The sequence below is a fragment of the Falco naumanni genome, chromosome 4 (genome assembly GCF_017639655.2).
Source record: "Falco naumanni isolate bFalNau1 chromosome 4, bFalNau1.pat, whole genome shotgun sequence".
Classification (NCBI taxonomy): domain Eukaryota; kingdom Metazoa; phylum Chordata; class Aves; order Falconiformes; family Falconidae; genus Falco; species Falco naumanni.
Genome location: NC_054057.1, coordinates 67536691 through 67560203, shown reverse-complemented (window position 1 = coordinate 67560203; position 23513 = coordinate 67536691). Strand labels below are relative to the sequence as shown.

Sequence of the window (23513 nt, the reverse complement as noted above, 5' to 3'; positions counted from 1 at the left end):
AGAGACCGGGGGAGGCTGGAGGCTGCGGGGTGCAGGCAGGTTGCCCGTGCTGGGGGGCTGCCAGCCCTGCCAGCTGCTGGCACAGCCCCACCAGGATGAGACCCCCCAGCCCCATACAAACCCCCGGGGGTCTCGGGGTGCCCACAGGGTTCCCAGGGGAAGGAGCAGAGCTGGAGTCGGCCACCGACAGTGAGAGGAGAAAGGAGGTCAGGCGGTTTCCAAGCTCCCGTTTCCCTGATGAACACTAATATATATCATTTGCATGTTAAAGTTCGATTCTTTTCTCTTCTTTTCTTTTTAGAGAATAAAATAGAAGCTATTTACAACAAAACAATCAAACAACAACCTCTTAAAATCCCATATAGTGAGTGTAGTTCTCAAAATAAAGGGGGAGGGAAAAGGATCTAAATGAATAAAATATCTCCCGATTTCCAATTATTATTTTTTTTTTTTATCTTTTTTTTTCTGTTAAGAGAGTGCCGGGGGGTTTCACTAAAGCTCGCGTCAGCAGGCGTCCGTGCGTCTGTCTGGAGGTAACACGAGTTAAAAAATAATAATAATAATAATAAATGTACAGTGCAAAGTGTGATGTGAGTGAGGTAAAACGGTCCTGGACCGGAGCGGCGCAGCAGGACAGCCGGCGGCTCCGACAAAACCCCCCGGCTAAAGCTTTTCTGCCTGGCAAAGGAAAACCCAACAACAGGAGAACAAGGGCAGAGCCCGGCGAGACCCCAGCCCGGCGAGACCCCAGCCCACCGCGCCCCGGCGATGCAGGGCGAGCTCTGACCCCCCACCGCGGCTGCTGGCGCTGGCGAGGGGAAGGGGCCGGGGGGCCGGGGGCGTTAAGGCGAAGTGTTGTTGGAGGTAGAGCTGGGGGGCACGGCCAGGCTGGCCGGGGCTGCAGGGGGGACGCTGCCACCACTGCCACCGCCGCTGCTCCCCACCCCGCCGCTGCCACCGCTGCCACTGCTCCGGCTGCCGCCGCTGCCGCCATTGCCTTTGCTGTAGGCAGAGGAGGGGAGCGAGGAGGAGGAGGAGGAGGAGGAGGAGGAAGGGCCGGGCGTCTGGGCGAACAGCACACCTGGGGAGAGAGCGGGGGAGGGGGCTGAGCTGGGGGGTGGCATGGTGGTGCCAACGCTGCCTGCGCGCAACGCGTCTGTGGCCAAAACCGGGGCGAAGGCCGGCAGGAGCGAGGCCGCGTGGCGTGCGGTGGGGGCTGCTGGGGATGGCGGGGGTCGAGCAGCCCCCGGCCCGTGCCGGTGGCGTGGGGAGCCCCTCACCTGTGTAGACGATACCGTTGATCTCAACTGACATGCTGATGCTGTTGGTGCCGTTGCTGCTCAGGCCGGCGGTGGAGTCCTGACGGTTCTCTGCTGGGGGACAGGCGGGTTATGGACCCCACCGGGAGCGGGGGCCGCGGGGGCTCTGCCGGAGCGGGGGGCCGGGGCCGGCACTGACCTGGCGAGCGGGTGCCCTGGCTGTTGATTCGGATGCTCATGGGCAGCTGGGCCGTCATGGCCAGGAGGTTCTGCTGCAGCGCCCGCTGCATCAGCCGCTGCTGCTCATCTGTCACCAGCGCCATCTTCTTCTCCGGGGGCTCCCCCGACTCCAGCTTCTCCCGCAGCTGCTCCAGGGCCGCGGCTTGGGCGGCTGCTGCCACCTGCACCGCAGCCGCCTGGGCTGCCACCACCGGGTGGCCAGCCAGCGAGACCGGGAGCCGGCTGGGCATGGAGATGGGGATGGGGGAGTCCTCCTCTGCAGGGGCAGAGCGGGCGGTCAGGGACATGGGGGACAGGGATGGATGGGTGCCGCCACCCCAGGGCTTCCCCAGCCCTGGCACAACATCTCAGGGTCCCTCTGTGCCTCTCCGTGCCCCTCCAAGGGCCAGAGCCGGGTGACCGCAGCCAGGGTCCCCAAGCTGAGCCCAGGGTGGGGGAGAGCAGCGTGACCCCCCCCTACCCACGGCGCCAGCTCTGCCCCTCTTGGGGCTGTACCCCCAGTGCCAGGAGGGGGCCAGCCCGCAGCGCGGACCCCGCGGTGGCTGTTACCTTTCTTGATCTTCTGGACAGGAGCAATGGACCCGCCGTTGGTGGCGGAGGCCAGCCCCAACGCTGGCACCGGCAGCTTGGGGGAGGAGAGGAGGCCGTGGGTGCCGCCGGGCGAGTAGGTGAAGAGGGAGCTGCCGAAGCCCTGCCGGCGGCCCTCCCGCCGGTTGCTGTCGATGGCCGCCTGCAGCTCGTTGGGGTTGCTCAGCCCTCGCTTCTCACATTCGTAGGGGTACAGGTACTTCATGTACCTGCCGGCGGAAAGGGACGGGGACGATGACGGTGATGTGGCGGCTGGGGACCCCCTACCTGTGTTCCGCCCCCTCCCTCCCCACCCCCCCCAGCATCCCGCGCAGGGCAGAGGGAGCGCGGGCAGCACCGGCTCTGCCAGAGGATTCTTCCCCCCCTCGCCACACCGAGCCCCCGCCGCTCACTGGGTGCGCAGGGTGAAGGCAGCGCTGGTGATGGAGGTGGGCAGGTTGAGCCCCTTGGTGATCTCCCGCCACAGCTTCTTGTTGATCACCTCCACCAGGCCGCCCTTCTCCGTCACCAGCGTGTACAGCATGTACAGGTCCAGCACCTGCTTGGCCATGATGGGGATCCGGTTGACGGGGGTCCCTGGGGAGCAGGGGGAGGAGAGACCGGGTCTGGGCTGCTGCATCCTCACCCCCGGGCCAAAGCCGGGGTGAAGCCATCAAGACCCCCGCTGCGAGGCAGTGTGAGGGCCAGGGGGCTCCTGCTCCTCCCTACCCTTTCACCGTCCCCATCCTCCCCCCTCAGGACCCCCCCTCGCTGCCGTCTCGCTGAGCATCAGCCCCAAGAACAAAGGAAACAGAAACTCGCAATTTTCAGCCGCAGCCCCCAAAACGGGGCTGAGCGCCATTGCTCAGGCTGAGGTCGGCAGCACCCAGCAACATAAGTTATTTATAACAGTGGTGGCGCTTCCCGGCGGCGAGGGTCCCGCCGAGCTGGGGGCCGCACATGCACGGGGGAGTTCACCCTCTAGCGCCAGGGAAGGGGCTGCAGCACCTCCTCCCTCCCGGGGGGCTCTGACCTCCCGGTACTGGTGGGTGAGGCAGCTCTGGTGGGACCCTAGTGGGACGCCGCCAGCGCTCCCCGGCCCCCCCGCGCACGCACACGTGCTTCCCCCAGCACCCGCCTGACAAAAGGCTGAAGGCAGCGATGCGTCAGCATTTCCAGCGCTGTTTTCCACGCAGGAACCAGACCCTCGACCAGGCGAACGCTTCGCTTTCAGCCCTTTCCACCCCCCTGGGCCCCCCCTGCCCCCTCCACCAGCCCAGGCAGAGCAAGGAGGCAGCGAGGGGCTTCACTCTCTGCAACAACCCAGGGGGGCAATAAAAGCGGGGGGGGGGGGGCAAAGACAGCTGGAGGGGCTGGACCCTGTGGGGAAGGGGCCGCAGGTCCCGGATGTGAGGGGCGAGGGGAGCGGGGCTGGGCGGGTGAAGGAGGGGGGGCTGCGGGCGCCAGATCCAGCCCAGCAGGTTTGACCCTGCTGTGCAAAGAGGTTAAAAATTAACCAGCAGCCCAACCGGAGCTGTGACCTCGGGGTTGTAATGAGGGGCGAGGAAATGAGCCCCCAGCCCCGGAAAGGCGTGGGGAGGGGGAAAGCAGGCAGGGGGGGCTCACCTCGCTTCTGCATGAAGCTGAAGAGGTCGTCCAGGAACTCCTTCCTCCTGGGGTCGCCATCCAGCTCGTACAGCTGCGCAATGAGAGGAGGAAAAACGCTGGGAAACCCCCTTACCTGTGCCCCCTGCCGCCCTGAGACCCCTGGTCCTCTCAAAGCAGCACCCCTGGGGCATGAGCCTGCCAGCCTGGGCTGTTCAGCTGGCAGGACACCGAATGGCCTGGGAGGGTCCCCGCATGGGGACGTGGGGTCCCCGGGGTCCCTGCAGCATGGGGCTGACCTGTGCCCATGCCCTGGGACGGCGCTGCCATCCCCTGCCTGCCCCGCTCAGCGCCTGGCCCTGCAACGCCGGTGCTGAAATGGCAGCGCTGGCTGCCCCACGCCTTGCCCGCGGGCTGGAGCAGCTCCCACGCTGCAAACACCATACTCGGCCCCCAGCGCCTCCCGGGAACACCGATCCCGGTTATTTTTAGCATCCACCACGTGCTCGGCACAGAGCAGAGCAAGGCTTCGGCGTGATCCCTCCTCCGCACCTGCAATGCCAGAGGGAGCCAGTGCCAGGAGCCAGCATCAGGAGCTGGCGAGCTTGTGTGCCACGCTGTGACCTCGTGCACCATGGCACGCACCCATATGCCACACAGTGCACACTCGTGTGCCATGCTGTGAGTTTGTACACCACGGTGCGCACCCTTGTGCCACACGGTGCACACTCGTGTGCCACACTGTGACTTTGCGCACCACAGCATGCACCCACGTGCCACACGGTGCACACTCGTGTGCCACGCTGTGAGTTTGTGCACCATGGCATGCACCCATGTGCCACACGGCGCACACTCGTGTGCCACACCGTGAGCTCGTGCACCACAGCATGCACCCATGTGCCATATGGTGCACACTCGTGTGCCACGCTGTGATTTTGCGCACCATGGCATGCACCCATGTGCCACACGGTGCACACTCGTGTGCCACACTGTGAGCTCATGCACCACAGCGCGCACCCACGTGCCACACAGCACACACTCATGTGCCACGCTGTGAGCTTGTGCACCACGGCGCGCACCCGTGTGCCACATGGTGCACACTCGTGTGCCACGCTGTGAGCTCGTGCCTGCAGCAGGGTGCTCAAAGGGGGTCCCTGGGGGTCCGGCCCTAGTAAACACGTGCCGTGACGAGGCAAGGAGGGTGGTGAACTGGACCCACCCGGCAGAGCCTGTTTCCCTCTGGAAAGCAGCAAATCTGCCCGGTGAGGCCGGTGCTGAGCACGGGCTGCCCCGGTGAGGCTTCGTACCCCTCATCCAGCAGCCGTGGGGCTGTCAGCATCTCCTGCTCGAGCATCTTCCCCCCGGGTCACTGCGCTGCCCAGCACGGCTGCCGGAGCGAAGCCGGCGGGATGAACGGAGCTGGCACCGCATGCCGCGCTGCTGTACGCAGCCGGGACGCGTCTTTCTAAGCTGGGGCAGGCAGACCCGAGCGAGGCTCCCCGCACGGCTGCGCCTCGAGCACCCGGTTCTGCTGGGGCATCTTTTGTCAGGACCCCACCCCGCGCCTGACAGCCCGGCACATTCCTGCCTGATTTATGGCAGCAGGATCTGCTGGCCTGAGCGCCCCGGCACGCAGGCAGGCACGCCGCACCGGCTCTGCCTCTCCCTGGTGCCGGCAGCCAAAGCTCAGCGCGGTTTCTGCCTAGAGGCGGTGGCTGATGGATAATATTCCCCTCCTCAGGATGGGTGTCAGTGCAGGGGCTGCAGGGGCAGGTGCTGCCAAGACGCCACGGGGATGGCTGCCGCAGTCCTCGCCCCAGCCCTGGTTGCCCTTGGCCCCTTGGTGCTGAGCAGCTCCCACTTTTCTCAATGACAGCTTTGAACAACTGCCAACAGAGCCGCGGCCGCGGCGGCTGGGAGGGGGCTATAAATATTACCACGTAACTCACCAGGCATGCACCGCGGGGCCGCCAACCGCACGGCGGCAGATCAGCACGTTAACCGGGTCACCGATACGCCCGCTCGGTCCCGTGGGCATGCCGGGCATGGCACCCCGGCGGCACCGGGAGCCACGGGCAGACAGCCGTCACCCCGGCTGCGAGGGAGGGGTGCGAGCCCCCTCCTCCCACAGACCCCCAGGGAGGATCCGGATCCTGTGGGGCCAAACGCGCCTGCCGGCACCGATCAAAGGGATCAATGGGGCCGCAGCGATAAGAGGGGCAGGGCGCCGCAGGAAAGCCATAAACCCCCAGTTCCCCTGGAAACCTTGCCCCGCTCGCCTGGGCCCCAGCAAACCCCCCGGGAAAGGGCGGGAGCCACTGTCACCACCGGCTGAGACCCCTCAAAGCCCCTCTCCCACCCCAGTGCTGCCAGCATGGGGTCCTGTGCACAGGGTGAGCTCGGAGGGACCACGGCACAGGGGGAGCGGAGCGGTGCCCCCCAGCAGGGCAGGGCTGGGAGGTGGCACAGCGGGCACCGCCGTGGTTTTTCAGGCTGAGCCGCAGGGGCTGCCCACGCCAGGCCGAGGGATCTTGGGCTGGCACCAATCCAGCCTCCCCCGTTTCCTCGAGCGGCTTCGAAAGCCACACACTGAGAAAGCCCTGCCCCGGCACCCACCGCCACGGCACAACCCTGCACAGTGCTGAGCCCCCTGCCCACAGCTCCGCTGCCTGCAGCATCCTTGCCACTCCCACCCCCCATCCCCGTTAACCCCACTACCGGGGCGGCAGCAGGAGCTGGGTCAGAGCCTGCAGCCTCCGGGCACCGCGGCAGAGATGCTGCGCGCCAGCACTGCCGGGACCCCCAGCCCGCAGGGTCGCACCAGCGCCAGTGTGCCAGCCACAGCCAGGGGATTAAATACAAACGCTGGGGAGGGAGAAGTACCATGGCACTGCGGAGGGAAGAGGGGGCTGGAGAGGGAAGGGGGAGCATCATCCTGCTCGGGAGAAAGGGAAACGCAAAAACCCAGAAACGCTGGCAGCTGGGAGGGTTTTGCCCGTCCGTGGGGAGCTGGCAGCGGCGTTGGCCTCAGCCCCTGCGCCATCACTGGGATGCGGTGCTGAATCGCAGCGGGATATGGGCATGACTGAACGTGGAGCCGTCCTGGCACAGCGCAAGGGTGTCACGAGCAACCTATTAACCTGCAGAGCTCTAAAAATCGATTAGCCCTTTATGAAAACATCGGTTCATTCAATTTTTATAAAGCCAGACTTTAAATAAAGCCACTCTCCCCGGCTGCAGGTGGGAGCCACGGCTGCGGTGGGAAGGGACAGACACGACGACGGTTCATTTACTGCCGCAACCCCCCGAGCCGGGAGCCCCCCCGGGCACGGTCCTGAGGGGAACGGAAGCGTTTAAGAGGATGAAAGAAAATTAACCGTCAGCTGAGGAAAGCGTGCGCCGGCCGGTACCCGGGGATTAGCAGCAGCTGGCGGGCGGCTGCCCTGTGTGCCGTCCTTCCATGTGCCCCCTCCACCGCCTGCCGGCCTCGGGGGTCCCACGCCAAACTCCACTGGCCACGGCCACTCTCCCCACCACTCCCAGCCGGGATGAAGCCACAGGGGGGTCACTGGGGCCAGGGAGCAGAGGGAGCCCCACTCCCGCCCGGTGCCCTCGAGGCCCTGCCGGCACACCCAGCGGCGGCTGCCGGGCAAAGGACGTTTCGCAAGCTGCCGCTTGTGGTTGGTTGCTGGCCAGATTTCGACAGCTCCGCCGTGCTCGGCTGCTGCTGGCTGGCCACCACGGCCCTGGCGTGGGGCGAGGGGCTTGGCCGGGCCAGGACTTCCCTGCGCCGGGTGCTGCACCCCTAACAGCCCCCCAGACCCTCGCTGGCTCTACTGCTGCCAGCAGAAGCGAGGGCAGCTTTCCCAGGAGCTGTGCCAGCAGTGCCGTGAGGCGAGGACGTGCCCTGCCGTGGCCGGGACGTGCCCTGCCTGCACTGCAGCGAGCGGCGTGTGGCTGAACGGCATCTGCCGAGCTGGCCTCGTCCCCCCTCGCCACCCGGGCACAGGCAGGGACGTGGAAGGGGGCAGAGACGAGTGACTTCCAGCAGCCCCTCGCAGGATTTCCTTGCATTGACAGCATCCCGGCATTGCCGGGACACCTCGCGGGCAGTGCTCTGGCACCGACAAGGCCACAGCAAAGCAACCGCACACCCTGCGGACACCGAAAGGCAGCGCGGGCAATCGTAGGAAGGCTTAGATACTGGGTCCCAAAATAAAAATTGAGGAACAGAAACATGTTCTTGTTTCAGTAGCGTGCGAAACCGAGCGCGCAGCTGGGCTCAGCACGGACCAGCTGCCGCTGGCACCACCGGATCGAAATCAGCAGGTGCTGATCCCCGGCCGGTGCCGGTGCCGATGCCCTGCCTGCCATGCTCCAGCGTGGCTTCTGCTCGGCACGAAGCGCGGCGCCTCACCGGGGAAGCGCGGGTGGAGGTGGCGAGGCTGGGTGCAAAGGTAACGCCAGCCGCCGGGCAGCGAGCCGCGGGGTGAGGCCGCCCTGCCGCCGCTGAGTCAATAGATTTACATTTCGTAATTAGGGAGGCCGCGGGGAGGTAGAAACGACTTAATCTGCCCCGAGAATATCCTCTTACCGTGGGGAGGCTGCCCGGCCACGACGCCCCAATGATGGGCCCCCACCACCAGAGCGCGGTGCCAGGGGATGCTGCGGCACAGCCAACACCGGCCCGGCCGGGGGGGATAGGAGATGCCCCCCACCTCCCCGAGAGCCCCCGCGCTGGTGGATCCGGCCCCGCACACCCAGTGCTCCTCCAGCACACGGCAAGCGCCTGGTGCCACCGGCACAGTCAGCTCCACACCATGATGCTCGACCCGCCTCGCCACCGGTGCAGCCCCCACCGGCCCCAGCCCTCCGTCCTCGCGGCCGGCTGAGGACGAGGTGCCAGATGGCCGTTGCCAGCAGATATATAATTAAGTGGAAGAGGAATTAGGAAGGTGGTGGGCGGGCGGCACTGACCCCGCACCCCAGCGCCCCGGCAGGATGCCGGCCCGGCGTTTGGTGTGGATGACCGGATTAATGTTTCAAACCAGATTATGGAAAATCCCAAACCGTTGGCTTTCAAAGGGCTGGTGGGGAGGCGGCCCCTCGGCAATGCCAGGAATGCAGGAGAGAGCCCTCGGCACGGGAGCAGTGCGTGCCGGGGGTCCGGCTGAGATAACACCCCCACCCAGCAGCCCACCATCCCCCTGCTACCGCCCCCCCCCCGCACTGCAGGCAAGGAGGGCAATTAAAGCAGGGAGGGGAAGCGCCATGTAATGAGGCTCTGGGCACACAGCCAGGTGAGTCTCCCCATCGGCAGGAGCCCCCATGCCCACCCCAGCAGGCATCACAGGGACCCCCCAACCCGAGAGCAGGGTTGTGCATGGCCAGGGGTGCAGAGGAGCCCGTGTCCCAGCATCCCGCCACCGAGTCACAAACACCACCCTGCCCCCCCGCCCCCGGCTCGGTTCCGGGTTTTCAAGCCTCGGGGATTAATTTTCAAGTTTCTTTTCCATCGCCAGGAAGTCTCGACACTCTCGGCTTTCCTCCCTTCTCTTCGAAACCGGTTTGGGACGTGCACGCCGTGAGCTAGGGCGGGAGGACAGACCCCCAAGGGCCACCGCAGCAGGGTTGGGGGCTGCCACCGGCCCCTCCAGCGGGGCTGGAAACGCCTGAATTTCTGTATTTAGGGAACAAATACAACAAAGGCAGCGCAGGGGAGAGCCCACCCCAGCGAGGTGCCTGGCAGGTAGCAGGGCAAACGTCCCCTCTGATGGATTCCAGCCCGGGCAGCGTGACGGGGGGGCTGCTCCTTCGCTCTTTCTTTTCTTCCTTCCTTCCTCTGAGCGGCCCCCAGGGACGGTCCCTTTGTCCCGCTGACAGCCGAGGGGGTGATGCTGGGAGGGGGGAAGAGACCGTGCACACTAATGAGTTATTTAACGAAGAATAAACACGCAGGCGGTGTTTCCCGTCCTGTTCCCGGCTGGCGCACGAAGCCCCTTGGCCCCCAGCGTGCCGAGGCACCGGCCCTGCACCGATCACACGCCAGGACCCGCAACCGGGGCCAGAGAGGGCATTTATTCAGAAAAAGAAAGTAATTTGTAAAAACCAGACTGAAGGGCTGGTGACGAGCCCCGGAATGAAGCGTTTCGGGTGATGCTGCTGAGGTGGTTTCCTGTAAGATGGTGGCTGAGTCAGGGCTGGGGGTGTCCGAGCTGCGCAGCCCCTTTGTGTAGCGCGGCCCCTTCTGCCAGCGCAGCTGCTGCGGTGAGTGGGGGGCAGCACCGGCACCGCCCCCCCGGCCGTGGGGGTATCGGGTTTGCTGGGGCCGATCCCTCCCGGCAAAGGGCAAAGGGAGAGTCCAGCCCCGGCACAGATCCTGCCACAGATAAAGTGCTCGGCTTAGGGACGGGTCACCTCTCGCTGTCCCCATCCCTAATCCCCCACCAGCCCCCACCAAAGCACAGGGCAGGGCAGGGACCACCGAAACCCCCGGCAGCAGCCCCCCCGCCACCTCTTTGCTCGCCAGCTCCGAGGTCGGCCAGGAGCGGGACGGTGCTGCCGGGAGCCTCGCCCATGCGGGACCGATCCGGCTTCTGCCGCCGGCGAGTCCACTGACCGGCCCGGCGGGATTCCTGCGGCCTGAGCAGCGCCAGGGCTGCCCGGGGCGGGGGGCCGCTTCCGCGGGGGCAGCCGGGGAGGGGGCCGGGGAGAGCTGAGCCCTCGCCGCCACGCTTCCCGTCGGCACTATTGTTCCCACCAGTTCCCAGCATTGTCCCCGCTGTGGGTCGGCACCGCCTGGGCCGGGACACGGTCCCACCGCAGGTGCTTCTCCCCACCAGTGCCCCCTCCTCGGGCTGGGGGCCGCGGGACCCTGTGGGTGGCAGATCTGTTGGTGCGCCTGTGGCACAAGGACCAGCCCAGCCCTGATCCCCAGCCATCGCCCCAAAGGTCTGGGGGCCCCGAGACCACCTCAGGTTCCCCCAGCACCCGCAACCCCCCCGAGCGATGCTGCAGCCACATTCTGGCCACAGTCCCATGGGTGCCACCCAACCAGACATGGGGATGGGGACAGGGAGCCCACGGCACTGCAGCAGCACCCCATCCCAACCCGAGCCCCTCGGTGGGACGGGGTCCTACATGGCCCCCATGCCCAGCCCCACCACCTCCCCAGCCAGGCTGGGGGGAGCAGCCATATTGGCGACCCAGGGGGACATGGGCCAGTGTCAGCGCCGACACGACGGGTGTCACCGTGCCATGGAGGGGGACATTGAATGGGTGAATTAGTCGCCATTTAACCTCCCTGACCCCCCATTGTCCGCGCGCCACCCGCCACGCTGCGGGGCCGCTCCTGCGCGGCCAGCCGGCAGCCACCGCGATGCTCCGTACATCCACGCACCGGAGCCGCGCCAGTGCTGCGTGTCACCGTGCCGGGACCCACACCGGCTCCCAGGACGGCTGCGCTGCCGCTGTTTTTTCCCCTTCCTGCAGAGGAGGAAGCGAATCCTGCTGCAGTTGCATTTCAAACGACGGTTTCAGAAGGACCTGCTGGGCAGCAGCGTGCCCAGCTCCGGCTAAAATAAAAACTGATTCAGTGTCTGAACGCCAACGCGTGGCACGAGCTGCCAAGAGGTCACCGCCGAGGCGGTGGGACGGGGGAGCAGCTGCCCTCCGCCAGCCGGGGCAGGCACACGGGAGCCCTCACCGCGTGCGTGCCGGTGCATGCCCTTGACACATGCTTGCTATCGCACCGGACCTTGTGCAAATATTAATTCAGTGGAGTCAGGCAGTGTTGAGAAAGCTCGTCCCGGGGAGCAACACCCAAGGGCCGGCTTGCACACTGCTGGCCAGGCAGAACCCGGGTGAGCGGCCGAGCTCGAGCTACGCGGCACAAACCTGGGAAACCACAGCCAGAGCACCAAATCTCTTCTTGCTGGGGATCTCTTCTTGCTTGGGGCACCAGGTGCCCCAAGGGTTTGCACGGCTTTTCCCATGTGCCCCCAGACCTCCCTGGGGTGAAGCCCTGTAGGGCCGGCAGGTCGAGACCCCTGGGCGAGGACCCGACCCAGGCGCAGCAACGCGGGCTGCGTTGGCCCTTGCAGGCGAGCTGGGGTTTAAATTCCACCATATGTAAATGATCGTCTTAGAAAGGGGATCGCTGTAAGCCAGAGCAGATGAGTCACCCTGGGGCTTCCACTGCCCGGCCGGGGATTTGTCTAATTGCAAATCTGTTCCTGAAATGCGAGGTCCTGCACCTCCGTCCACATCCATCTGTGGGACGGCCGCTGCACCGACCCTGCCAGCGGTCCCCACCACGGTGGGGGTGGTCCTGGGGGGGATGTCTCCTGCCAGCCTCGCACACCCTGGCCCTGCCCGTGGGAGCTGGAAGAGATCCAGAAGCCGCAGATGGTTTTGACAAGCAGCCAGCTGTGGGCCGTCAGCCCTGGGAACCATCATCGCAGTGCTGCTCCGGCAGCGCCGAAACCTCGCTGCTTCCTTGCGCCACCGACGACCCACGGAGGGGAGGGGGACAGCCGCGGGGAGAACACCATGGTACTGATGCAGCACCAGAGCGACGCCAGCTCTGCCAAAGCTGCTGCTTGACCCCATCCCACTGTGGCACAGGAGCAGGCGGCGGCACGGGGCAGCACATCGCTGCTGGCGGGGCTGGCGGGCAGTGGAAATATGTCGGTATTTGAGTCTTGGAAAGCAGACACTGCTGCCCGAGCAGGGGGCATCCACGATGGCCGTGGGCAGAGGGGTGCATGAGCAGGCAGGGAAACTGAGGCAGCAGGCTAAGCCCTTTGCCGGAGGGATTTAGGACCAGTGCCTGCCTGGGTGCTCCTGGCTGCCATCTGCACCGGGGCGAGACCCCCAAACCAGCCACTGCAGGGGGGTGACGGAAGCCCTTTACCAAAGGACTACCAGCACGGCAGCGATGGGGCCATCCCCTCCCCCAGGTACACGTGGGGAGCGGGGACCCTCCTGGGGGTGGAAGAGCCCCGGCCTCCGAGCAGCCCCAGCGCAGGGTGGATTATTGCGAGCCCCGTCCGGAGCGGGGACCCAGGCACAGGCAGATTAAGTGACCGACTGGAAGGGTCAGGGAGCAGGTCAGGAGTGGAGCCAGGAGCTGTGCCCAGAGCCCCCCAACCCGGCTGCCCCAGGGGGCTCAGAGCCTGGCAAGCGGGCAGCGCAGGCAGATGCATGTCAGGGACGTGCCCAGGCGAGAGCGAGGGGCTCTCCCTACCCCCAGACTGCCCCCACCTCTCGTCCTGGCCCCCGATTGCGGCACGTCCGGCTGGGCCCCAGGACCGGGTACCATTTCTTTTGTGGTTTGAGCCAGAAATAGGGTGATGGGGCAACGCTGCGCCCTTGCCCAACCGCTCTGCTGCCGGGCGGCTGTTTGCTTTGCTGACAAAGGACCTGCTCTTGCCTCTACTCTTTTTTTTTTTTTTTTTTAACTTCTTTTAAATAAACCCTCACTCCTGTTAGTTCAGCTGTGCTGGAGCTGGGAGGTGGCTGCCTCCTCTGCAGCCCTTGAATCATTGCAGGGGGCTGGAGATCTGGGGGGCCAGGGGAACGCTAACAGGTGATGGCCGGGCTGGGGGGGGGGGGCCAACCCAGCTCCCGAGCTGAGGGGTGCTGGGGGGACGGTCCACCCAGGAGCAAACAAAATCAGCTGGGTGAAGGTGCTGGCCAAGTACCCAGAGCAGGAGGGACGTGTCACCCGTCCCTCACCTCATTAATTATCCTGGGTCTCACTGGGAGAAATGGCTTTGTGTGGTGCCCGGATGCCAGGACCAGCACCCGCGGGCACCCAGGCATCAGGCTGGGGGAGGCACTCAGCGGTTAAGCTGCTCTCGCTGAGAAGTCCCTGACCCCCGGCCAGGGATCTGGTGGGATTACGGCTCTGGGAATGCTCCCTGAGCACTGTGAGCCAATTACTGAGCTGGATTCCCAGCCAGGAGCACCCTTCAGCAAGCTGGATGGTGGCACAGAGCGAAACGGGTGACGGCTGCGCTGGGGTCATGGGGAGGATCCGGCCCTTCTTTGGGGAGGGGTCCACCTGTGACCAAACCACTGCCCCCGGAGCCCCAGCCCGCTCCGGTCCCCTCCTTGCCCCCGTTATCTGCCGCTGGCCTGGCCAGACACCGCAATCACCTCCTCCCGGCACAGAAGCACCCGTCCGGGGGGCCCCAGGGTGCTGCCCTTTATCTACGCCCCTGCCATGCCGCGACACCGACCAGAGCTAAACCGCCTCTGGGGTGGGGGGACGGTGGCCCCCGGCCGGGCGACGAGGCTCGGGTGCCCCTTTCCCCGCACAGGGGCCCCCTCTCCCTCCCCGGGGGTGGCTCATCCGCTCGGCTGGCTAATGCAATAAAGCTCTAATCAATATTTTAAAGAAAGTAAATGGACCTTCCCGCCCTTGTTAAAAGGCTGCAGGGCCCCCGCTCCCGGCCCCGCTCCCCCAGCCGGCTTTGGGCTTTTTAAAGGAAAATAATCCACGGGAGAAAGGGCCCTGCAGCGGGGGCTCTGCTGCCACGGGGGCAGAGGGGATCCCCCACACCACAGCCAGAGCCTGGGGTTCCTGCACAGGGCTCCGAGCCCCAGGGTTTTGGAGGAAACATGGGCTCTTCTTCCACTCCTCCTGCAATTCCCCCAGGAAAATCCCAGCTTCATCCTTCTGGGAGCCGCCACATCCCTGCCACGTGTGCAGTCCCGGCTGGTCCCCAGCCCCGGGGGTCTGCTTTTGCCCCCCCTGTGCCCTGTGTGCCACCCACCAAGGTTGCAGAGTTGCTTTCGGTTTATTTTTTTCTTTCCCCAACTGTTGCACTTCGAAACACCGTATCTCGGGGGGAGTGCTGCTCGGCACAAGATAAGGGCTGAGGTTTTCACCCCCCATGTGCCACCATCGTGGTTCAGATGTCCCCATTTGGGACAGCTTAAGAAACCTCCCTGCACCCCCCCTCAAAGCACCGGCACCCTACCAGCACCCCACCGCTGGCACAGCACCACACCAGCTTCTTAAAGCCTCCAAGGCTTCCTGCAAGCAGGAGCAGAGCTGGGGGTTTAAACATCAGCCTGCAGCACCCCAAAGGGTGCACCCCAAAACAGGGCATCCCCAAGGGAGCCCGGTGGGCGAGGCAGCTGGAGGGAGCACCAGGAGACAGATCCCCCCAGCTGCCCTCTTGCGGGATACGGTGCCGGGGTGCCGGGGTGCAGGCGCCCAAGGAAGCGCAGGCAGCACAGGAAACTCCAAAAGGGGCAGAGGGAGGAAACTCCGGCTCTGCGGGCTGCCAACGCACCCAGCACTCACGCTCCTGCTATTAGTAGTGCACAGTCATAGCAAGAATGAAACAGAAAGGTTAAGAGAGGGGTTCTCCGCAGGGCAGCAGCAGAGGACCCCCGTTCCCCAACTCACTCGCTGGGGCACGGACATCAAAGCAGGTTTTTCTCTGGCAGCCCCAGGCCGGCAGCAGGAGCGTGAGGCCAGGCATTACGCAGCAGTTTGCGGTGGCACGCAGCAGTGCCGGATTTTTGGCAGGGGTTGGCTGAGCTGCTCGTGCTCCAGCGACTTGTCAAAGCCCAGCTCCCGCCGCCAGTGTTGCCCTCTGGAGCGGTGGTGTGACGGCAAACACCTGCGGTGCGAGCCCCAGCAAGGCCCAGCACCCGGCCGTGGTGCCCTGGAGGGCAGTGGGCTGGCAGTGCGGCCCCCCTGGCATCGCCCCACCCCCCCGGCATCACCCCAGCCTCCCCATCGTGCCTTTTGGGGTGAGGTTAGAGATGACCCCAAACTCAAGCAAGCGCGGATGCGGTCCCAGCCCAGCATGGCAGCAGCATGGGGCAACATGCCGATGTCCCCCCACCCCCTCCCCCCCCCGCCCCCGCCGTGCCACCGGTGGGGCTACCACAAGCACAAGACAAAATGAAAGTGATCCTGGCCTCACTGCTGGCCAGTGGAGGACGTGGCGGCCATTCCCCATGGAGAGCCTCCTCCCACCCCAAAAATGCCCCTTTCCTCCCCCAAGGAGCCATTGTGGCCCCGGCAGCCGCTGCCCCCCGAGCCCCCCGCCACACTGGGGGCTCCTTTGTTCTGCTGCCCGCGCAGGCAGCGCCCCGGGTCAGCTGCTTCGCTGACCTCTGCCTGCACGGTAGCCATCCCCGGGGACAGGGAGGTGCCACGCGCCGGCTCCCTAACCTCCCTAACCTCCATAACTCTTCCTCACGCCCTCCCCTTCCTCCTCCCTTGAACTGGGCCCCCTCCTCCTCCTCCTTCCCCCCGGCCCCCCGCAGCTCAACCCGGCTGAGCCCCAGTTTGCAGGAATCTGGCCCAGATGGGTCAATATAACTCCGTGGTGGGGACAGGGACAGCCCCCCAGCAGGCACAGGGCACCGGGGGGGGGGGGTTCGGTGCGGGGAGTCGGTCGGCGGAACTGCCCGGCGAGGCAAACAGTGCCGGGAGCCCCATACCAGGCTGGGCCATTCATCAGCACCAGCACATCCAGAGCAGAATCTGAACGCAGGGAGACCTGGAGAGCCCTGGGGGCATCGAGGGCCTGGGCCAGACCACCAGCCCCGCACCACCTGTGGGGGCCCGAGCATGCCGGGAGGCAGGGAGAAAGAAATCAGCCCCCCGCCTCCCCCAAAGCGAGCAGCCGCAGCTCAGCCCCAGGAGGTGCTGGGGACCCCGCGCATCCGACACCCAGGAGGCTGCACGCTCCCCACAAGCTCCGGGAGAGCAGATGCGCTCCCAGTGCTGAGTGGTGAGGAGCTCCTTTGCAAACAAAAATCCAACCCCGAAACAGCCCCTCCCTCGAGCAGTGCTCCCCCACCATGGTGGGAAGGCACAGCACCAGCACGGCCACGCTCACAGCACCACTGGCAGCGTGGACCCAGCCACGCTGCACCAGCACCCTGGTGCCGCCATGGTTTCCCCTCCTGCGCCTCAACCCCGGCGAAGGGGCGGCAGGGAAGCGGGTAAAGCATCCCCTGCCAAGCAGCGCCAGGGCCATGGCGGCCGCCCCACGCCGGCACTCGCTGTTTACATTCCTGCTGCTCCTTCCCAGGCCGCAGCGGCCTGGCTGCGCCAGCTGGGCTGGAGCTGGAGCGCTCGGCGGCACGCGCTGGAGGGTGGCCAGGAGAAGCTCCCGGCCAGCGCAAGCCCCTGGCCTGGCTCCAGCGGCCGCAATCCAAGCGCCGGCGCGCTGGCGGGCTGACGTGCCGGGGAAAGCCTCTCCCGGTCGGGTGCTTCGTCTCCTCTCCTCCGCCCACGGCGCAGCAGCGGCAGCCACTTTCCTCCCCCCTCCGGCTGCTTCCACGATTAACTGCTGTGCCGGGCTCTTCCCACCGACCCTGGGAAGCTTCCCGTTGGGAAGAGAAAGGGGGAAGAGTGGGGGCTCAGCCCCTTTTGCCAGCACAGCTTGGTGGGCAGAAGGGACAGAGGATGCGCTGAGGACTTGGGCTGGTGTCCCCAAGTTGCGTGGCTGCGGCGGAGGACCTGGCAGAGTTTACAGCATGGTCCCTGCCACATCTACAGACCACTGCACCGGCGCAGCACGGATCCTGACCACCCAGCCCCAGATTTTCCCGTCGGATCCCAAGGGCTGAGAGCAACTGCTGGGCACGCAGGTCTGGTACGGCACCGACACAGTGACAAACAGGAAGATCACAGCGCGGTATCGAAAAAGCCTCTTCACAGATATGAGATCACATCCCCGGCCCCTCGCTCCCCGATGGCAGGAAGCACAAAAGAGAAACCACAAGAAGAGGAGGAGGCAGCGTAGGTGCAGCGGCGCAAGGGACACGCAGGGCAGAAGCATCCCTCCTTCCCTGCAAGCTGGGCAGGAGTGCACTGGGGAGGGTGGCTGCACGCTCTGCACTCGCTTGTGCTTTCTCCGCCAGCCCTGCCGTCAGGCTGCCCGCATCCAGATGTGCCGGCAGATCCCAGCAGCCCCTTCCCCCTTTTGGGAGGGATGCGATGGCCCCCCTGAAGGGGAAGGGGCAGGGGCCGTCGCATCCCTCCCGAAAGGCCACCGTGCCCCGGTCGCTCCATCTGGGTCCCATCTGCTGCTGTTGGCTCCCATCCCTTCCCCCAGCCCTAAACTCAGATGTATTTAAACACACACATCAAAGGTGCCGGGCAGCCCCTGGGGAGCCCCAGCTCACAGCACATTTCCTTCTATTAGCGAAAAGCGGGGCGCAGAGAGCTCCTGCGCCGGGAGAGAGCAGGAGTGTGCCTGCCTCCTGCCAGCCTGGCTCAGCCAGTGCGGGAAGGCGATGGAGGGGGCAGCCGGCGTGCTTTCTCCCTGGTTTCACTCTTCAATGGCATTTTGGTGGTGGCAGGGGGACAGCTCTGCCCCCAGCATCTGCACGGCCAGAGCCATCCCACCGGGCATCACCTCTGCACTGACAGGTCCCCTCCAAAAATGGTGGGGAGGGTGGAGAAGCAGAAAACTGAGAGTCCCTTCAGATTTGCAAGTCCAGGGTGGGTTTTTTCCCCATCATTTTCAGCAAGAACCCCTCAAGTTCCCTGCAGCAAATCCCATCACACCATCTGCCTGTGCCGGGGCCAGGCTACAGTGCCAACCAGGACACAGGATCCCACTGAAGCCACCAGCCAGGGATGAGGGAGAGGCTGAGCCCAAGCACTAAAACCCTGGAGAAATCCCACATTTTCTTAGCAGCAACAACAGCAGCTCTATCCAAGAACACTACCAGAGGCAGCACCACCAGAGGCATCTCATCGCAGCTCTCAAGGACGCAGAGACGCATGGCAGAGCGGAGGGACAGGGGAGGGAGGGCGCAGGGGGGCACACGCATCCCGGCGGGCACCTACTTGCTTGAACTGCTCCTCGTAGGTCCAGTCGCCATGGTCAGGTGCCGGTGGCGGGGGCTGCGCGTGGCCCAGTCCGGAGGGGACCCGCTCCTGCCCACCCGGCAGCCGCTGCGGCTCGCCCCGGTAGTGCTGGGGTGCCGGGGGCTTGCGGAGCAGCAAGGATCCTGCGCCTGCCCGCACCGCCTCTGCTGAGCTGAGCCCTTCTTCTCCCATGTCTTCCTCCTCCTCATAGTCTTCCTCTTCCTCCTCCTCCTCTTCTTCCTCTTCCTCCTCACCCAGGTCCTCCTCAAAGTCGTCTACAACCCAGTTGCCCTTCCTAGAGCAGGGGGGAGGGAAGAGATTTGGTCCCACGCCAGGCAGGGGGCTGGGTCCCCAAAGCCGATCCCTCTCTCCTGCCGTCCCCCCGACAGGTGCCCCACAGCTGTGGGGCTGGGAGCACCACACCAGCACCCAGGGCACCCAGCAAAGCCCCGGTGCACCCCTGTCAGCAGGTGGCAGCCCCACAGGGCACCACTGGCATCCCAAGGCAGCAGCTCCGGCTGGGAGCGGGGCTCTGCCAGATGGCTCCCAGCCTGCTCCCTGCCCTGGCGAGGACGAAGGCTGAGGGGAGGCAGCCGTGAGGGCCCTGCATAATTTAAAGCCAGCCCAGCATCCTCTGTCACGGCCCCACGTGGCTCCCTGGGCAGAGATGAAACGTCGCCCCATGCCAGGCCAGCACGAGGAATCACGGCTGCTGAGCCAAGCTGCTGCTCTCGGCAGCTCCCGCTCCAGGACATCCTGACAGCACTGAGCCGCCTGCCTGCCCTGAGCTGCACGAAGACCACCCCCCAACACAGCACAGGCACCCCCCGGCAGCCTCCGCTGCCGCTCCCCAGCCCCAAAGGGAAGCCTGTGTCCCCAGCCAGCCGTGCCAAAACCCACCAGGGCCAGACCGCGTCCCTGCCCCTTCCCTGAACCATGAGAGCTGCCAGCCAGGGCCAGCGTATACTCACAGGCCCTCCTCCTCCTCCTCCTCCTCCGAGCCCATCTCCTGCTGGTACGCGCCATCCTCCTCTTCCTCCTCTTCACCGCGCTCCTCTTCCTCCTCTTCCTCCTCCTCGGAGGCCTGGCTCTCATCCGACAGCCCCGGGCTGGACGAGTGGCTGAGGCCGGCGGCGGCTGCCCGCATGGCGGCCAGAGCAGCCATCTGCGCCCGCTGGATGTGCGCGCTCTCAGGCTCCACTCCCTCCTCCAGGGGTGCTGGGGCCGGATCCTGGCCACGGCCCCGGGCCGGGGTGCTGGCAGGGGTCTGCCCCGGGGCCGGCGGCGGCTGCGCCGGGGGAGGTGTGGAGCGCTGCTGCTGCTGCTCCTGCTGCCGCGCTTCCAGTGCCTGCTGCAGCCGTGCGCGCTGCTGCCGCTGCAGGTTCTCCATCACCGCCTGCAGCTTCATGGCTCTGCCGGCGGGCGGTGGGTCCCCGGGGGGGCGAGGGGCGACGCACCCGGGGGGCAATGCCCCGGAGGTGCGGGGGGCAGCACCCGGCAGGCTGCCGCGCTCCAGTGGGGCTGGAGGCCCAGGCTGGGCAGCGCCGGGGGGGGGCAGCCCTGCGAGGGGGCTGCCGGGGCCCGGGGGGGCGCGGGCAGCGGAGGGTCTGCAGCGCCGTTGGGGTGTCAGGGCAGGAATCGCTGCTGCCGCCGGGTCAGGGCAGAAGGATGTGCCCCCTGACCCCCCTCAGCCTTGCCCCGACGACGTCTCCTTCGCTCAAGGGTTCCGGTGGGAGCTGCGGGCACGGGGTCGCTCGTGGGGATCAGGGTGCTGCCGCTGTCGGCGAGCACGCTGTGGGCAGGTGCCGAAAAGTCCCCAGGCTCAACAGGCAGCGGCCGCAGCGCAGCACATCGCCCCTCGCCCGCCAACCAGGCACCTTCGGGGGGGTCAGCAGCCTGGGGTCAGCGTGGTGTCCCCCCACTTGCGGCCAGGCGTCCCTAGTCCTCGGCCAGCTTGGCTTCCAGAAGGCGTTGGCGCAAACCTGCTGGGAGAAGCGGAGGAGGGTCAGCGGAGCTGCCGGCAGGAGCTGGCGAGGAGGAAGGAGTTAAAGACAGTGCAGGAGCCTCATTAATCTCGAGCTAATGAGATAGGGAGGCCGGGCCCTGCTGCTGGAGGGGGAAGGGGCCTGCCGGACCCGATAGCCCTGCCTGGCCCAGCAGGCAGCGGATACCGGGATAGCAGCGCCAGCAGATAACAGCCGGGCAGGGAGGGCACTGGGAGAGCCGCCCCACGGGTCCCCCACGGGGGACAGGGCTCATCCCCACCCAGGGACACGCCACAATGGGCAAGGGGAGCAGTGGGCAGCAGCAGGCAGCTGCCAGGCCAGTGCCGGGGTGCGAGCAGCACCAGGGTCTGCACCATGCGGCAGAAGGGCCCAGTGGGGTCCCAAAGCGTGGGGGCACCCGTGGGTCCCCAGGGCAGGCTCCCACGGTACGGGCAGGCAGCGCCTCGCTCCTCGGAACCCCAGCAAACAGGCTCTGCCAGCCGCCCCTGTGAGCCCCCACACCTCTCCCCTTCCCCCAGGGGCTGCGGGTCCTCTGGGGTGACACCGGGCTGCAAGGGGCTCAACTCTGCTCCGCTCCGCCAAAAAGCACTGGAGAAACCAGCACGTTATGGCTGGGCCCTGCAACACCCCCGCCGCCCCAGCACCCTGGCCTGGGCTCCCCCCGCCACATCAAGCCCCAGCGCAGCCAGAAGCCAGCCCTGGATGGACGGAGCTCCACCGGCAACAACTCCGGCTCTGCCGAAGGCAGGGGGCTCACTGCACCACCGCCACGGTGGTGCCATGCACGGGCATTGACTCAACCGGGCAAACACCCTGTTTGTGCTGCCGCGGGGACCTGTGGAGCACATGCACCCTGGGACCCTTGCAGGGACCAAGCCAGGGCCAGATCCAGGGGTGACCGGGGACACGGGCAGCCCCTGCCGCGGGGGCAGGACAGCCGGCAGCACGTGGGAGCCGGCAGCTACAGCACGATCCTGCGAATTCTGGAAAGGGGAACTTGTTTCCAGCGCAGGCTGGTGCTGCTGCCGGTTGGGTGGAGGGGTCAGAGCTGCTTCCCCCGCGCCTCGCTGCGGCGGCGGCCGCATCCGCTCGCAGCCCTGCCGTGCTTGGCTCCTGCTACGAGCGCGCCGTCACCGTGGTGGCCCTGCCGGCTGCACCTCAGCTGCTGCTGCTGCCTTCAAGGGGGAGCCAGCACCGGGGCAGCAGGAGCTGCTCAGCCATTTGAGTGCTGCCCAGCCCCAGCCCGTGCCTCAGTTTCCCCTCTTCTACCCCAGCCATCTCTATCTTGCCTGCGCGCAGAGGGGTGGCCTTGGGGCAGGGACCCTCCCCTCTCTGCACAAGCAGGGCTGCCCCAGAGCAGCAGCCGCTCGCCAGCCGTGGCCACGCTCCCCGCCACGCAGCCATCCTGCACCACATCTGAGCTTCATCCCCTGCGCCCGCGGGAGCCACAAGCAAACCGGAGTGAGACTCGTCCCAGGCACGTGCTCCTCCGGCCCAGTGCTACCACGGCTCTGCCTCGCCACGACTCGCCAAATCACTCAGTGCCAGCACCGGCACTACCGAGAGCGGGGAGCAGAGCCATCGCCACCAGCACCCCAGTCCATGGCCATGCTGGGGCCATGCTGCTGCATCCCTGCGGGGAACCGAAGCCCGAACGCAGCCGGAGCGTGCCGGCATGGCGAACCAGAGCCAGGGGACAGTGGCACCCCAGCCCGGCAGCCACGGTGACCTTGAGCCGTGCCCCTTTGTCCCTCCTGGCCGCACTGGGCCGTGGGACAGCGCGGGCGCTGCTGGGCGGCGCACGGGGGATTTCGGGCAGCAGCACCCACGTCCCGCAGGGCAGGTGCTCGAGAGCGACAGCGGCTACGCCGGGCTAAAAATACGCAGCAGCGGGCGGGGGTGTGACGGACGGGGCCTTTGTGCCACCGATGCCGGGGCCTGGCCACGGCTGGACACCCCCAGACCCCCGGGTGGGCTCCCGCCACCGCTGCGGAAGGGACCCTCAGAGCAGCGCGAAGACTGACATAAGGAGGAGGAGGATGGGGAGCCCGGGCCCGGGGGGCACTCACCCCCGGCGATGGGCAAAGCTGGGGGGGCCACGGGAGGGACCCCCGAAGCGGGCTGGGGGCTCATCCTGGAGCTCAGCCCGGACCCACTCCCGATGGCACATGGCACCGCCTGTGCCTGGCCCGACGCCGGGGCCAGCGGCCCCCCATGTGAACCCGGGCCCGAGGGGGGAGCCGGGGGGGAGCCGGGGGGGGGGAGGGGGAGGATCCGGCCCCGCGAACCGGTAAAGGGGGGAGCGGCGGCCCCCTTGCACGGGGAGAAGAGACCGGGCTGGAGCGGCAGCTGCCACCCAGCCCAGCCCCGAGCCCGGAGCTACGGGAGGCCGCGGGGCCGGAGCTACCCCGGCCGAGGGCAGAGGGCGGCGGCACGGTCTCGTCCCCTTGCTCAGGGGCCGCCGGGCGGGGCGCGGCGCGGGGTCTCTAACCGGCCGAGGCAGTGATGCCCGCGGGGGCTGCGGGGGCCCGGGCCGAGCGCGGGGGCGTGCCGGCCGCGCCGGGAGCGGCCGCGGCGGAGGAAGCTCCAGCCCCGCGCGGGGGGAAACGGCCGGTAACCGGCCGCGGTGGCGGGGGAGGGAGCTCCCCAGTCCCGCCCACAACCGCCCGCGGGGGGTCCCATCCCGCCCAGAGGACGCGACCGGTAACCGGCCCCGGTCCCGGTCCCGCCCAGCCCCCGAGCGCGGGCCAAGACCCCAACCCCCGGTTCCGGGCGGGGGCGGAAGGGGGGGAGCCGGTACCGACCGCGGGGGCCTGTGTGGAGCTGCGTCCCCGCTTACCCGGTGGAGGCCGTGCGCCGCGAAGCCGCATAGCAGCCGCGGCCGCCCGGGGCTCGGGCTGCGGCGGGGCCGGGGTGCGCTCGGTGCCCGCACGGCGGCTGCTCTCCCCGCGGGCGGGCGGCGGGGCCCGGCCCCGCCCC

At 66.8% G+C, this 23513-nt stretch overlaps 1 protein-coding gene across 3 annotated transcripts; it reads right to left on the bottom strand.

Annotated features, from left to right (window-relative positions):
- Positions 1-257: 257 nt before the first annotated feature.
- On the bottom strand, positions 258-23496 carry ARID3A (AT-rich interaction domain 3A). 3 transcript variants are annotated; one of them, XM_040589161.1, is made up of 9 exons: positions 23374-23496; positions 19500-20510; positions 18508-18823; positions 3693-3765; positions 2480-2663; positions 2049-2296; positions 1459-1755; positions 1281-1373; positions 258-1081 (listed from the first exon to the last, which is right to left on the bottom strand). In XM_040589161.1, the coding sequence occupies exons 2-9, from the start codon at positions 19934-19936 to the stop codon at positions 843-845; spliced, it is 1887 nt and encodes a 628-aa protein (XP_040445095.1). In that variant the 5' UTR covers positions 19937-20510; positions 23374-23496; the 3' UTR covers positions 258-842. The 3 variants fall into 3 exon arrangements, with proteins under 3 accessions (XP_040445095.1, XP_040445097.1, XP_040445096.1); XM_040589163.1 differs by having other exon boundaries at positions 1281-1370; XM_040589162.1 differs by having other exon boundaries at positions 19500-20513; positions 23374-23493.
- Positions 23497-23513: the final 17 nt, after the last annotated feature.